The 17,179-nt window shown below is 37.1% G+C and overlaps 1 protein-coding gene across 3 annotated transcripts in view; it reads left to right on the top strand.

Annotated features, from left to right (window-relative positions):
• Nucleotides 1-495: 495 nt before the first annotated feature.
• LOC145669281 (uncharacterized) overlaps nt 496-17,179 on the top strand; it is a 40,606-nt gene continuing 23,922 nt past the window's right edge. The window contains exons 1-4 of one of the 3 annotated variants that reach the window (XM_081737600.1): nt 496-590; nt 5,616-6,035; nt 9,887-10,156; nt 11,752-11,928. In XM_081737600.1, the coding sequence (XP_081593726.1) occupies nt 585-590; nt 5,616-6,035; nt 9,887-10,156; nt 11,752-11,928 (873 nt within the window). In that variant the 5' untranslated portion in view covers nt 496-584. Of the gene's footprint in view, nt 597-5,615; nt 6,036-9,886; nt 10,157-11,751; nt 11,929-17,179 lie in introns of all 3 variants that reach the window. The other 2 variants (XM_081737599.1, XM_081737601.1) reach the window with 2 other exon arrangements.

Here is a 17,179-nt window from a genome sequence, read left to right as displayed (position 1 = left end):
ATCAATTTGTATGCAATTATTTGGACACAGGTCAGAGAAATAAGAGTGAAGAATATGTTAGACTATTATTCAGAGCCAAAAGGCTATTTTATTTTAAATTTGACAGCCTATGTAAAACTGTACGAAGTTGCCTTTACTATGACATCAGGTGAGAGCATATTTAGGCGTATTTAGGATTTTGTTTCGGGGCCATATATATATGCTGGGTATATGTATGTATACAGGAATTATATATACTATATATAAATTTATTTCGGGGGAGGCTTGAGCCCGATAGCCTCCCTCCCCTAAATACGCCACTGATGACATTTGTAAGGATATGGCAAAAGAAACTTTCTATGTTCCGCGCAAAGAATAGATGCCTGTCCACCTGATTCTGTTCATTTCTCCGTAAATTTCGCATTTCAGAGCCACCATCTGCTGCAGTTAACCCAATAAGATACTTGAATAAAATTCAATTATTGGAACAAAGTGTTATTGGTGAATTGCCTTAGGTCTTTATATTTGCATCATATGAAATACAGCTATGCAACGGAGAAGAAGAAGAATCGGTGGTAAAAAATAGGAAGAAAATATCATTATTTATGACGGTAATGGTAAATTAATTTACTTTAATTATCTTCTGTTACAATTCACTAATTTTGCCAAAACTTATATTTTCATAATATTAAAACATATAAGTAAATGCAGAATACAGGATAGACATACTATATTCGGTATAATTATGTATCCCTGTCCTATGTCTACAGGATAATGATCTGACCTATGAAATAAAATGGGGTCATATACTCCTCTACATATTCATATAACATACTAAACTTTCATTAAAGAGGATAGATGAGGTCAATAATCTTTCAAATCTACATTTTTGACAGTTTTTTACCCCTGAGAGGGAATGAGATGGATCATCAAAATTTATAAGAGTACATACCGTGGTCCTATACTACCATACCAAATTTTAAAATTTGACAATCTTCAAAATTTAAAGGTGGGCTTATACAACCCCTGAGGCTGTATATTAAGTGTCTATGTCCTGTGAAAGACAATTGGCCCCTATACTTATCCACAACATTATAAAACCTCGTCAAAGGGGATACATTAGATCAAAAATCTCCAAATTTTGAATTTTTGACACTTTTATACTCATAAAAAGGAACGAGACGGACCTCCAAACATCTAGATGGCCCTATCCACCACTTCTGGAGTGAGCCAACGTTCCCATTGCCAAATTTTAGAGTGTGGTCCAATGAACCCCTAGACCATGGCCCCAATGCCAGGAATCCAGGGGGACAAGAGTTTTATCAAGTCATGATAGTACTACTTCCCTTGATAAAAAAAAATGTTAAAAACAAAATTGGTGCAACAAGTTTAAAAGTAAAAGTGTCATTTCTTTTATGTGTAGGCCTATTGATATCGCCAGATTACGCAAATATGATATCGAGCACCTTCTAAAGTATGAAATCACTTCAAAATCTTTCTTCTTCTCTAAAGATGGACTCCTACGAAAGTCGGAACTAGTTCATGAATTGGAGCACTTCTGCAAAAGCTCCTGAAAGAATCCCTTCTACTCAGGAAGTATATGATTTCATAGTGTGTTTCATGTCTCTCTTCTGAAAAGTTCTCATCAGGAAATAAAGATTAAGACACTTAAGTTCATTAAATTAAGATTAAGACATTAAATTCATCCACCTCAGATTTTGATTTTGCTTTCCCATACCCGAACAAAATTCTCTGAAAGAAATCTTGACTTCAATCACAACCAAAGGCGCCCATCAGGCTCGCCCCCCTTAAGAGGAAATTATACTTGAGAATATCGAAAACCCAATAGAATTTTTACATTAGTTACAGCAAAATTTGAAACTATATTTGAAATGTCGCTTATACTTGTCCCCTCTTGGAAACCACAACATGGGCACCCTTGATCACAACAACACTACAGCTACTCACTTTACTGACTGATTTTAGGATTACATCCTTCGACATTGGTTCGAACTGCCACCTTCCAGGTACTTCTCGCGCACGATCCTGTGTTATGTTACCAATATTTTATTCACAACACATGTATGAAAAAATAGATGACTTAGTTCCTTAGCATTTAGTCTCCTTCTCCGGGAAATATTTTCCATATGAAAGCACATATTGCAATAGTGATGACAGCAGGTTTAATTTCTTGGGCAGGGCAAGCAGAGGAACAGAGATGGGATACGGACAAAATCTCGCGGCCAAAACATTGCCGCCCAAAATTTCGCTGGGCCAAAACCTCGCGTGGCTAAAACTTCGCCGCCCAAAACCTCATCGCTCAAAACCCCGAGGGCCTAAATCTCGCCTAGCCAGAATCTCGCGTGCCCAAAACCTCGCCGTTTGAAACCTTGTGGGCCAAAATCTTTGCCTAGTCCAAACCTCACCATCTAAAACCTCGAGGACCAAAATCTTCTTGTCGAAAACCTTGCGGGATAAAACCTCTCCATAACATTTACCCAATGAGTTTCTTCATATGCAATTCCATATTACAAATAGTAATAAGAAGACGAAGCAGAAGGAGAAGACGAGGAGAAAACATAAGCAACATGTTTACTTTCGAGATTAAAAGCATAAAAATATCGACGAGTTTAAAATAAATGGACATGTCAATTGGTCAAATAAACCCAAAATCTCCAATCATTGGATTTGAAGCCTTGTGTGACTAAATTGAATAAAACAATTGTTGAACTTCATATACGTGTTCAGGATCTCAATACAAGAGAAAATCGTTTATCCTTGACTGGTCGGCTTCGTGGCTAAGCGGTTAGCGTGCGCACCTTTGGCGTGGGAGACCCGGGTGCGATTCATATGGCCTCTCTGCTGAACGGGACGTTAAACTTAAAATCAACTCAACTCCTTGACTGGTCGGAAATGCTTAATTACAGAGATAGGGCCAATTGAAGGTAATTAGTGGAAATGGTTCTTCCGATAATTACCTTTAATATGCCCTAGCCTTAATTGTTTCCGATCAAAGTCGCAAATACACTTTACTCTTGTATTGATGCCCTGAACTTTAATGCGAAATTTGTCGGTTACTTTATTGGTGTTATCATCTAGGCGAGATTACGTTCCCCGTAGTTTAAGACAGGAGAGATTCTGTGTCGCGAGATATAGGACCGCGAGGTTTCGGTCAGGCTAGATTTTGAGACGCGAGGTTTTGGGCGGTGAAGTTCTGGCTAGGCGAGGTTTCGGCCAAGCGAGATTTTGAGCCGTGAAGCTTCGGGCGGCGGGGTTTTGTACCCAAACCCGTATGAGGTTATTTGTTAAGACTCCAGGTTACATACATTCTGTGTGGGAAAATACTGACCGTCCATAATTGTAAGGCTGGTCTAGCAAGAACACTCCACTTTGTTGACGTCAATAAAGATTGAAGGTAGACATTCGAACTATTCGGTTGGGTTTTCTCACCGATTTTTTGAGCGATGTGTTCGTTAATTGTTTATACGGTTTTCGCAATTGGGCGTTCTGACCGATTTGGCAATAAGGCGTTTCGACCGTTCTTGTGGGTGTTTCTGCTGTGTGACCGTTGGGCGCTTTATTATAGATCCGTTAAAGCAGCTCTAATCGGAAATAAGAATCCAGGCAAACTGCTTCCAATCCAACTGAATCCCTGATTTTTAATATTAATCTGCCTACGCTTCCGGAATTCATCATGAGCTATTGTCGTTTAAAAGTGCGTCCTTACATTATCTACAATTTTAAAAATGACTGTTCTTTTTCTGTGCTTCTACATTACAGCAATAGTTTTGGTAGTATTAGTTACAAGTTCTTGGAATTATGCAAACTTTATCCATGTTTATCATATCCCTTGAAAGGTTTGAGATATTAAATTGATATACACCATTGCATTATAATCTTGACGACTATTGAAAGCTATCTATGGGGCTGGATGTGATAGTTACAGTATGTAAGCAGCTTTTCGAAATAAAGCATTTTGAAAAATCCTGTGCATTCGAAGTGCTTCACATAATGATCATACTATTTAGTCACTAATGTGCTTTGAATACTCATTGTCCTGCGAACCTGCCTGTATCATTTGCGTTGTTAGTTACTGCTGTAAAATACCTCTAATATTTGTTTGTGATACTATGCCGTACTTGGTTAGTGACAATGAATAATATGAATGGTTTTGTAAGTTACAATTTAATACGTTCATAAATTTAGATTTGAAAAAAATCAACAACGTAAGTATATGTTGGGTTGACAATACTGTTATCTAATAGTATTGCAGAGTATGTGAAACAATGTTTCCTGATGATATTTGCATCCTACAAAATTGTAATGTTTAATCTTCAGTTGAAAAGTTACATCGGTGTTTCAAGATACAGTGTATGTGTGTTTTATAATAACTTTCGTGAAAAAGTTGGTGGGTGAGTTTTCTCTATTTTTTTCTCGTTCTCTCCCATTTTCATCATTCCACCATTATCATCTATCTCTTCATCACCGCCTCCCTTATTCTCTGTACATAAACGTGAAATTTTAAACTTAAAAAAAAAAACTTATCAAGATATGGTGTTCTTGTTGCTTCGGATTCAAATTGTACAAATACGTATATAACAGGGATGCAAATAAGCAACAAACTTTTGCTAGCCCGAAAAAAGAAGCTATTAGCCCATATCCCACAATAGAAATCATTTACTTAATTTCGGTATGATATTAAATCTGCCCTGCTAAGCGAAAAGGTCTTATCTCCATTTCACATACTTTCGAGAAAATAAGCAAAACGCGTTTTGGCTTAGGCTGTACGTTCAAATTTGTTGTATTTCAGTAAAACTTTATTAAATATATTTTCACGATCTAAAATTTGTGTGGTAATACAGTTAAATATTTTTGCTTATGAATTGCCACTGAAGATCTTTTTGCTTACTTTCAGTTACAGTTTTGAACATAAGGTAAACACTCATGACGTCATTACCCCCTACCTATTGGTCAAACCATGTCAATTTCACTTTAGATAGATACAGAATTGTACTACGAACATTCCCATACCAATATCTCGATTTTCGAAAAATGTGGAGTTAAGGTCTTTTCGCTTAGGACGGCAAAAATACTCGCCCGCGCCGATAAACCACTCGCCCCGGGTGAGTGGGCGAGTGTTATTTGCATCCCTGGTATATAATAATAAGTACGATCTACCAACATGAAAATTTGGGTATTCTGAGATGTCATAGTCAATTTATTACTGTTTAAACAGTTACTGTTGTAGAAAAATTGGATATAATGCAGGGATGTACGCAAGAAGGCCTTTCAGAAATTTAATTATCATGAACAAGATATTGAGGGGAAAAAACATCTACCATTAAGATATGTATAGAAACAGTAGAAATAAGGAACACTTTGTGCGTTTGTACCCCACCCTTGTCATTGATAAAATTCTGTGTATGGTACTGATTTGATGTATATTTTCTTTTAAGATTATAATTATACCTATCAAATGAGTAAAGGGTGTAAGTTCGTTATCAATTTGTATCACTTGAATGTTAAGGCTGTTGAACGTGTAAACATTTTTCGCTCGCTTTTACCAAACACAATATTACTATTAAATATATCGATTGGTTATTATGAATTTTTACATTTATGATTTTCATTTACAGGAAAATAAATCCCCAGAAAAAAATTCGAATATGACTCAAAATGACTTTCATGCTAATTTCGCATCCACTGCGATCGTTACTGCTGAAGAAAATGAATTTCAGGCAGGTTTAAGTCATCATGACGTGAATGATGATGATGAGGCTTCCACGAGTGAATCAGAATCACAATCAGAGGATGAAGTCATATCACATGAAAATTCGTCTCCATCCTTATCGTCTCTATATTGCTTTCGCTCCATTACCTATTTAAGTGGGAAAACGAAAAATTTCAGGGACTGGTGTGAGCCGGAGGAAATAACAACTGGGGTTGAAAATAGTGACTCAGGGTTCTCGGATCTGGAAGAGAAGTTTGGTAACGAAATATCAGGAGCTAGAGGGATGTTAAAAGTTCTTTCACAAAATTTTAAACTAAACTTGTTGGTAAGTAATTCATTTTCACTATTTCTCGCAACATACAGCTCACAGATGACGAGAAGAAACCTAAAACAGGGGAAGCAGGGAAAGGTCAACAACACGGTCAAGTCCATTTTCGGTTTTTGAGGTGTGGTCTATACTTAAATGTCGTCTGCTACTCCGGGTAGTTATCTGTGTGCTATTCCGTGGTGTCATTTGAAACCCCCGTGTGGAAAGTGGGAGAGCCCATACCTACGTCACACTATTTCTGCTAGGGTTCTGCTCGTCATCTGTGAGCTGTACTTTTTACGATCGAAAGAGAACTACAATATACGGTTAGAAAACCACTAAATAATAATAGTAATCAAATGGACCCTTTGAGTACAAACCCCTTGTTTCGCGCTGAACATTCTACCACTGAGCTCCACTACGATTTAGAGGAACTCATAAATATATGGCATTGGAAACCGATGCCGTAAGAACGCAGCACCTAATTGAACGTGAATCATTAACCCAGTTTTAGCTCTGGGTAGCGTGGGGCACCAAAATTTTACTTGTTTAATATGCTTGTCGACAAACAGTAAGATGGACAAAACGGGCACTCAGACAGACAGATGGATATATGGGTAGACAGATGAACGGAAAGACATACCTATGGCCATACAGATGGTCACACGATGAAGATAATTCTAAAGTTTCATATGCCAATCTTTGTAGGTTTTTTCCAGACAAATTTCCCATCGACAACAAATAAAAATTTGCCGAGACACCTAGACGCATAACGTTATTTGGACAGTGACACATAATCTTCAAGTATCTGATAGACTGATCATACAGATGACACTAGTGTCAAACTGACTACACTTCTCAAATAATGCTCGTATTATTGTGAGAATGTGTTTTAGATCTTGTATTCATTTTTTCACATCATAGTCCCAATTACAGTCTTATTTTTAAACTAATATCATCTGTGCAACAATTCTACAGAGCATTTTAAACTTGTACACAGCTCTTCAACTAACTGTTTTTTTTTTTTTTTTAATCTGGATTGTCTGTATGTTACATATACTTTTTATTAAAGTATCATTTACCTAATACAGAGTGTATCTGGAATTCAGTGATAGATAGCTGAAAGTCCTCTAGGACCTGGACTATACGGACGTTGTAAACGTGGCGTTAACAGCGGCCGATTGGGGCAATGGGTATACCATTGGATCGACTGTACGAACACTTAAAACGCGATGACCAGGCATTCAGAGTGCTCAATGGGTTTGCACGCCACCAACGTATCTTCCAAGAGGGTTCATTTTTAGACAGGGTGTTGAATGTGATGAGATATGAGTCCTGTACGAAGCTCCACGGCGCCGTCATCAGTGTATAGCATCCCATGAACAGTTTCCAAAATAGTCTGCACACGAAGAAGGTGCTCCTGAGTGTTTGGTGGACTGCTCGCGGTATCGTGCATCGGGAACTGTTACCAGCTGATCAGAGCATCAATGCAAGTGTATACTGTCAGCAGTTGAGTCGTGTTCAAGAAAAACTGAAAACTCTGGAGCTAGCACTTCTGAATCGCAAAGGGGTCCTGTTACAGAACAACACTAAGCCCCACGTATCTAGGATGACCCGGGACACCATTCTACACTTTGGATGGAAAACACTATTGCATCCGCCATACTCCCGGACATTGCATTGTTCGATTATCACCTGTTCCATTCCTTGGACAATCAGTTAGAAGACGCCAGTTCAAATCCCTAGTAGATGTGCAAACTGCACTTGATACCTTCTTCTCTTCACGGACCACCAAGTTCTACTGTAATGGAATCCATGGCCTTCCAGAACATTGACAGAAGATCGTCGATGCTGATGGGGACGAGTTTTGATCTTCCAGGTAAGTCTTAGGTGACATATCGATGTTCGAAGATAGTAAGTGAAAAAGCGACAGAACTTTCTTGGTTACCTTTATAGTTGGGGATATGATGAGCTATTTCAAGTTTGAGTGTTGAATTCGCATGGAAATCTACCGTAGTTGCAGATTGCGAAAGATTAAAAAAAAAATTATTCGGAACCAAAAATAAAATTCAGGTTTTGAAAATTTACTTATTCTACTAAGACAAACACGAAACAGTTATTGATTTAATAAATGGAAGACAGTTTGAAAAATTACATTGATGCACAGATACTGGTACAAGGAAAATACTATGCAACAGCAACCTGAACTTGAAAGAAAAAATATTGATAGTAATAAAAATCTGCCTAGCCACTCTGTTTTACAGACAGTCATAGCAGCACTTATGTAATCACGTAAGGCAAAGCATTGTTGTTGTCTTCCTCTTTAGTCAGCTTGCATCATTTTATTCCATGATGCTTTTATTTTGTTTCTCTTATACATAACCATTACGACCAAAGCTGCAAGTAGGCCTAAAAGCTGAATACAAAGAAATGCAAGACAGTAGCATTTCAGTTTTTTTTTTTTTTTTTTTTTTTTTTTTTTTTTTTTTTTTTAGGAAAGAGAAACAAGATTCTCTACCAACATAAGAGTTGCACGTTTTGTTTTCTTCTTATACAAGCTGTAAGCACCCATTTGCAGGGTCTTAAATCAGAATCTGGATAAATTGAGAGAATGTTCCCACAACTATGCCACTGCCCGGGTATTTTACTTTTGCTGTTATGTAAACTTATAACAAATGCGTAATGTTGGTTGCATACAGACAAGGCGCGCTTAGAAACAGCCAGAAACGTTCATCTCCCCCGGTCAATCTCTTTCTGGGCTGGAAATGAGAAACGGGTTTCGTACGTGATTAGATCTGGTACACAATCTAGATTTGCTTGTATACAAAAATTTGGTGGTTCTAGGTGACTCCTTTCAATGCAAAAAGCTAATGAAACACACACACAATTGTGTTAATATTATTAAAGGTTAGTATAAATTGATTTTTAAATGTATGTGGGTCAGTCAGAAAGTTAATTGCACTCCTTCGTAAATATTTTCAGTCAAAGGCTATTTTGATGAAACTGTGTGGCAACACTGCATACTTATAGCTGTATCGTGTAACATAGCGGCTTCAAGAGGCAAGTGAAGGTGTTCTGATAATCAGTGGTAAACATGTCTCGATAACTGCAAGCAGCGTCCAAATTGGGAGTGCGTGCAGTGATTCAGTTTTTGTGGGCGAAAAGGTGTAACTGCACTGTACTTTATTGGCAGTTGCATGAAGTGTATGTTGAAAATGCAATGTCACGTCAAGCTATAGCGAAGTGGTGCAACATGTTTGAGAACGGACCTACAGATATTAACGATGCTGAGGGCGAGGGAAAACCATCAACCTCCTTATAGCCCAGACCTTTTACCGTGTGACTTCCGTGTGTTTGATCCTATGAAAGATGAACTTTCAAAGCGACGATACCACTCGGATGACGAGGTGAAAGCTGCAGTCCAAGAATGGTTATCGGACATTAGACGGATTTCTTTGCAAAAGGCACAGAAAAACTTGTGCCACGCCTCGACAAATGCTTAAATAATGGAGGCAATTACGTTGAAAAGCAGATTATGAATGGAACTTTACAATACAAATAAAGTTATTCTAAAATTTCTCTCCTGTTTAATTTTCTTAAGCATTGCAACTAATTTTTTGATTGACCCTCGTATTTTTTTTAAAAACTCAGTGGCTCTTCCCAAGTAACACCCATAAGCAAATTCTATAATACTGTTTAGTATAATAACAGAAAAATTATAATACTTTTATACATTGTAATATTAAAAATTTATATATATATATATATATATATATATATATATATATATATATATATATATATATATATATATATATATATATATATATATATATATATATATATTATGTTTATGACCAATGTTTCAGAATTGGTTTGATCAATTTGGACTTGAGCTGAAAGAGAAACAGCTTAATAGTCTGATCGAAGACTTACGTAGAACGAAAACTGAAGTTGAACACAGAAAGAAGGCAATGTCTGAAATGCAAAAATGGATCTCCAAATATGAAAACACTTTGGAATCGACTAGTCATGTAATTACCAATATCATTGATGCACTACGTAAGCAGAAAGAAAAGTTTAGGCTTCAGAAAATATTTTATCATTGGAAGCTAAATACTGAAGAAGAGAAACATGAAGTAAGATTTTTACTTGTTCGTCTCACAAATAAGTTATGTCTAACTAGTAACTTTAGAAACCCATGTACAGTAGAAGTTATTTATTATTATTATATGTGGCAGTTCTTGAAGGAAGCGACATCAGTAAGTATTAAAATTTTATAGGTAAGTTTTCTCCTATTTGATTGCAACGATAAATTTTGATGTGACTATCATGAAAAGCCGCCAATTATTATCTAGTATTTGAGCCTAACTTCTTAGCCCTTTGTCAAGACAGTTGTTGGAAACAAATAATTTTTTGCAAATATTTTAAGGAGATCGATGATTCAGTAGTACAGCATTCACCACTGGTACATCGGGTCTCTGGTTCAACCCCACTATGTCAATTTGTGGGGGACGACATCGTGTTAGTGGGTTTTCTCGACTTTTTTCGGTTTCCTTCCACATCTTCATTCCTCCGATCCCTTCATAATTATTTTAAATGTAGGATGACCACTAATCGGAAGCGCGATGTAAAAATAAATAAATAAGCGAGTTTAAAAGGATCAAGTCAATCACACTTCATCTCACAGTTAGCGGCAAAGTGGCTTCAGCGTTTGCATCGCAAAAAAAAAAAAAAAAAAAAAAGAACGTATGGAGAAAAATGAAATGAAATTTTTGAGTTTTACGTCCTACGTTTATGCTATTTAGGCTAAAGGAGACGGTGATGATGAGAAATGAATGAAATGGTGGAATGAAGAAAGTGGGAGGAAACGGGAGAATCCCGAGAAAACCCACGCACACGGTGTTTGTCTACCACAAAGTTCACTTGGCGGGAGAAGGGTTTGAACCCGGGACCCCAAGCACCAGAGGTGAACGCTCTACCATTAAGCCACCGCGGCCTCAGAACGTATGAAGAAGAATGCCTAAGAGACGAGGAAATATTCTACACAATGAGTTTTCTTTTGGGGGCATCATTTTTAATTGAAAGTGACACATTCTACAGGGTGTCCAATATACAATGCAACCCGGAATTTGGGATAGTAGAACTTTTGAACCTGAAGTGATACACAAATAATAGTTATACCAAAATGAAGCCTTGTTCATGCATATATTTTTAAACTAGGAAACAACGATTGAAGTACACTAGGAACAACACAGTGTTACCAGATGTAACCGAAGTTTTTTTTTTTTTTTTTTTTTTTTTTTTTTGTTGCAAAACATGTAAGTTGACTCATAACTCATACATATGTTCTGTCGTTAATTTTCAGCTTCTTTAGTTGGAGTGCATCCTCCTGAGGTGCTTCCACAACAATTTTTATAGAGGGAGTTTGACTACGGGCCTATGATATAAAGTACTCTCCAACTACCTCCATAAAAATTGTTGCTTGAGTACCTTAGGATTCTAAAACACGTATTTTTGGATAAAGCACATACTAGTACCTAAGTAAAGTATTGACCCGACTACAGTAGGCCTCATAGTTTTGGAGCTATGGACCTTTAGAATTCACTTTTTCATGTTTTCGGCAGAAGTCTTACCCATGGTTTTATTCTGCACATATTCAATTAAATATTACTTTAAGTTTGGACTTAATGTGGTGATGTTACTATACTTTTTATATTTTTCTATGTGGCAGAGGATGTCAGTCAAATTTGTATGCAGATTCTATGACCAAAAATTGAAACGAAAATCATTTTCAGCGTTGCAATCAAACGCTCTCAACCACTGGAAAGGACAGGTAGTCGCATGCCATGAGAAGCAGCTGGAAGAGATTGATTGTAAACTAAAAGAAAGTCAAACACACATAGAACAAGTAAGTTGTTAAGATAAAGTTATGAAGTAAAACGAAGTAAACTAAATATAAAACAAAACGGTCGCTCAACTGAAAAATATTACATGAACAGCGATTATATAATAGTTTATACAGCAGAACCAATAGGTTCGGTACTAACTAGGAATGTAATGAAAGGTGTATAGCGTATAACCACCTAATATTTTTGTAGTCTAGACTATACTTACCTTAATTTATGAACAAATACTTATATACGCTGAAAATTTAGTATATATACTCCTTGTTTCAATTGTGGCCAATTTATTTCAGCCCTTCGAAATAAAGTAAAATGTATATTTGTATAAGTGATTTAACCCTTTTTGGGAAGAGTTTACTTCTGTCTATTGATCACTAGCGTATTCAGAAGAATCATTTGGAGGGGGCGGTTCGCTTCCTGGAAGATGAGCATAGCCTCAAAGTGACCAGAATTTCAATTTGCAAAAATGGGACACATAATCCGGGGCTGGAGGGGGGTGTAAACTAGATTCCCAGACTATATTTTATGACCCGAATTTGTAAGTTTTTTTTTTTAATGAAATTATATTCTTTCTCTAGATTTAAATTAAATACGCACTTCCGTTTCGGAGGCATGGCAGTATCATGATTCACTTCACATTTAGTCACCGCGATTTATTAGATGCGCTGTATTGAACAATACTTACACAAAAGAAAGTGCTATGTTGACGATGGTATTTGTCCTGTCATCTGTTATCTGCCACGAAGCCTGTCCCATTTCTCCTCTGTGTATATAAATATAGCTTCCCTTTGTTTCACTAAAGTGATCGCAAGAAAACATGAAGCTTGACATAAATCTATCAATTTCATTATCCAATAGAATGAGAGGGTATGTTCCGGTCGTCGATCCGTATCCATGACATTTTTTCAGTGCCTCTCTGAGAGGGACATTATCTTTGATCTCTGGCGCTATGCGAATAACATTTCCTGAGGACAAGATGTTGAATTTCCGTTACGTTTCGTTTTTCACCATGATTTCAGTTTGTCAACATTGTTGACGTTTTCTTAAGTGTGCGTTAAGATTGCGGCTATATAAATCGTACCAAAATCTTCTGATGTATCAAAGGTGAAGAAAACATTATGATTGGTATAGGACCCAGGATTCCCGAGGAGTTGGAGAGTCACTGACTGATAAACTTTGACACCCATGGAATTGTTCATTTCTCAAGAAGAGCTCCCAACTGTACTCAATTGGTGTATTTAAAGATGAGTGTATAAGGAATTCAATTCCTGGTACATCCAGGAATTTTCCACTTAAACAGGAGAGAGCAAGAAGACAAATATAGGACATTATTACAAAAGTATAGACCTCTGTACATAGGGTATTTTAATTTGTTGCTTGAGTTTAACGTTCCACGGTAATGACATGACGGCTAAAGAAGACGTGCACCTACTGATTATAGTGGAATTCGAACCACCTTTTTCGTTAAAATGTACCCTCACCGGGAATCGAACCCGGGCCCATGAGCACCGTATAGGGTATTTTGTCCGAATACTCCGCTTTTACAGTGGTATAATTGAGTATGTAAAGAAAAAAAACGCATTAGACCAGATTAGGAATAGGGGATTGGAAATTGGCTCTATTAGGTAATTTCTTAAAAGCAGCATTTAGAAACATGTATAATTATAGTTATGCTTACAACAACAATAAAAGTATATTATAGTAGCCTTCGCTTAGATGGGATTTCGCTCCCAGAGCCCCAATTTGTTCGGAATACGGCTTCGCACAATACAGCAAATGCTTATACGTTGTACTGTGGCACAATATTTCGCGTTCTCCCTTCTGTGTCTTTCATATAGAATTGGATTGAGCTAAAACGCTGTCACGAAATTCAAACACCTCACAAACATTTTAGTGAACCTTCACCTCTGTTTTTGCCCTTCTACATTAAGTGGCAAAAAATGCTCAAATCCATGTTTCTTGATTTTAAATGAATAATCAAACTAGGAACTTTCATATATCTAGCCGTAAGTAATCCCGACATACAGGCATCTTATAATAATAATAATAATAATAATAATAATAATAATAATAATAATAATAATAATAATAATAATAATAATAATAATAATAATAATAAGAAGAAGAAGAAGAAGAAGAAGAAGAAGAAGAAGAAGAATACAAAAACGCTGAAATATGTATTGAATTGTTTTAAGTGAGAAGTCAATATACCAAATTCCATGTTTCTAATCTTCAAAGATTCTTAGATATCTTATTATAATAATTTCAACCCCCTTTTCTTTCACCTCTTTTTCCCTTTTTACCAAAGTATCAAAAATGTTGAAACGCGTGTCAAATTACTTTAAATGAGAAACACAAATCCAAATTTCAAGTCTCTAACCTTAAAGGATGTGGAGGGATGACCATCTTATTAAAATAATTTCCATCCCTTTCCCCCTTAATTTCTTTGAATTTCCCAAAAGCCTTCCTTAGTGGTATCCTAGATCACAAATCCTATCTACTGTCCGAATTTCAAGTTTTTAGCTTAAGCGGTTTGGCCTGTGCGAAGATCAGGACGACTTCTGTTATATATGATTACAATGACGGTTTGTAGCTTGTATTATTTCCCAAGAAAAGATGAAATGCCATTAAAAGTCACAATGAATGTTTCTGTGTTGAACCTCAAAAGCCACAGTTCTTTGTTGAGCGAGAGTACCTTTGATCTTTGATGCATGAGGTTCTGTGGTTTGATACCCGGTGAGTGAATATCAAACGCACTACAGCGTTTCAGATCCAACTTTAAACTCTAGTTCTCGTTCTGTAAAGCATCGCTTTTGACGAACGACGTAAATACATATTAGTCAATCAACCAACCTAAAAGTCTCATCTCAGATTCAGAGAGCTTTACAGTAAGGAGCGCTGAATATTCTATATTTCTCTTTATTCAAGGTAAAGATAATTGAAGTTTCAGGTTTTGATTTGCATCCCCACATTTTTTTTTCCCTTAGGACACAATTTAAAATATCTTTTAGTTCCCAGAGTGAGCCGTCTTTCCTTCTTCCTACAGCTGTTCGTTTAACGTGTGAATCATTCTGTCTAGTTTGCGGCTTACGGTAACCGTCCCAAGGTACTAGGGACAGAAGTATTCACAATTCAAATATGTCTGTATTAAGTACCATTATGAGAGTAGGGATAGACCGTGTAGCCTAAATGTTGAAGTAGAAAATGAAGTAGGCGAGGATGATAAAGGATTTAGTATTCTTAGAGATGAGTTTGAAAAGGCTATATCCGAGATTAGGAATGGAAAGGCAACCGGAATAGATAACATACCAATCGAATTCATTAAAAATATAGGAGACAAGGGAAAGAAAAAATTGTTCCGACTATGTAATGAAATATATGAAACAGGACAATGGCCAAAAGACTTTCTGAAAACGATCATGATACCTATGGCTAAGAAATCGAACCCAAAGAGATGTGAGGATTATAGAACTATTAGTCTCATATCTCATGCAGCTAAAATTCTGCTCCGAATACTGAACAGAAGGTTATGTGAAAGAACAAATAAAGAAGTTAAGGAGGAGCAATTCGGGTTCAGAAGAGGCAAGGGCACAAGAGATGCAATTGGATTATTAAGGGCGATCGGTGAAAGATTTATAGAAAAAGGGAAAGAGGTGTATGTTATATTTATTGATCTAGAAAAGGCTTTTGACCGCGTGAATTGGGAATTGTTGTTGGGAGTTCTAACGAAGATAGGGTTGGAATGGAAAGATAGAAGACTTATAAGAATCTTATACATGAACCAACAAGTAAGTGTTAGGATAGGGGAAGAACTGACGGAAGAGAGAGCAATTGGAAGGGGAGTTCGACAAGGATGCTGCCTCTCGCCAACACTATTTAATGTCTATCTAGAAGAGATAGTGAAAAAGAGTTTACATAATGATGACGGCATTTCGGTAGGAGGTAGAATGATTAGATGCATAAGATTTGCAGACGATATGGCGCTTCTTGCAGAATCTGAAAAGAAAATCAATAAAATGTTAGAAAAAATTAGAAAGGGCTTTGAAGAATATGGGATGAAAATAAATGTTAGAAAGACAAAGGCCATGGTTATTGGAACGAAGGGGTCTGTGTCAAATATAAAAGTAGGAGGGGAGAAAATAGAACAAGTGAATAGTTTTCGATATCTGGGTAGTATTCTTAGTAATAACATGAAGTGCGAACGTGAAATAAATGGCAAGGATAGGAATGGCGAAAGAAGCCTTTAGGAGGAAGAAAAGTCTGTTTTGTGGGACCTTGAATAAAGAGTTGAGAAAAAGACTCATAAAATGCTTCGTGTGAACTGTTGTACTGTATGGGGCGGAAACGTGGACATTACGTAAAGGTGATGAAAATCGACTGGAAGCCTTCGAAATGTGGGTGTGGAGAAGAATGGAAAGAATTAGTTGGGTCGAGCGCAAAACGAATGAGAGAGTGTTAGAAATGGTGGGTGAGAAAAGAACGCTTTTAGATATTATTAGGAAGAGGAAGAGAAACTGGTTGGGACATTGCCTAAGAAGAGATTGTATCATGAGGGACGTCCTAGAGGGTATGGTGTCGGGAAAGAGAGGGAGGGGGCGAAGGAGACTACAATTAATGGATGATATAAAAACAGAAAGATCATACGCGAAGACGAAGAAGTTAGCGGAGGACCGTGGAGCATGGAAGCTTCTCAGCTGCGGCAAGTGACCTGCCAATAAAGGCAGAATACCTATGATGATGATGAAGTACCATTAAGTACCACACATTTTGATCTACTAGGCTTGTTACACAGATTGGATCAGCCGGGAAAAGAGAATATTTGTATTTCCGAACGATACATGCTGGAAGTAGAAGACCTTTGGGGGGGGGCGGTCGCCCCCTCCGCCCCCCACGTGGGTCCGCCAGTGCTATTGATCTTTGGTTTTCATCCCTTGCAATGATAGCCATGTGATTCAGGTAAGGAGTCAACAGGTAGCAAAATCTTTTGCTATCTCAACACAATTCTTTTGATACCTCGGTTACGGAAATCCACAAGAGGAAAACGAAAAGGCAAAATATTACTACTTTGGATAGTTCCCGGAAGTTCGGGGCAATCATCTCTAGCATCTAATTGGAAATGCGTGACAACTAAAATCTAGTTCCGACAAACAAGGACGTTATTTAGGGGGTCAGAAGGGGGCAATTGCTCCCCCAAGAGTTTGTGGAATACCTATACCTTAATCGATTGTCTACTAATATACTTGTACAAAACATGAA

Source organism: Thermobia domestica, chromosome 13, assembly GCF_964235325.1.
Source record: "Thermobia domestica chromosome 13, izTheDome1.hap1.1, whole genome shotgun sequence".
In the NCBI taxonomy this organism is placed as follows: domain Eukaryota; kingdom Metazoa; phylum Arthropoda; class Insecta; order Zygentoma; family Lepismatidae; genus Thermobia; species Thermobia domestica.
This window is presented reverse-complemented; position numbering and strand designations above follow the sequence as displayed.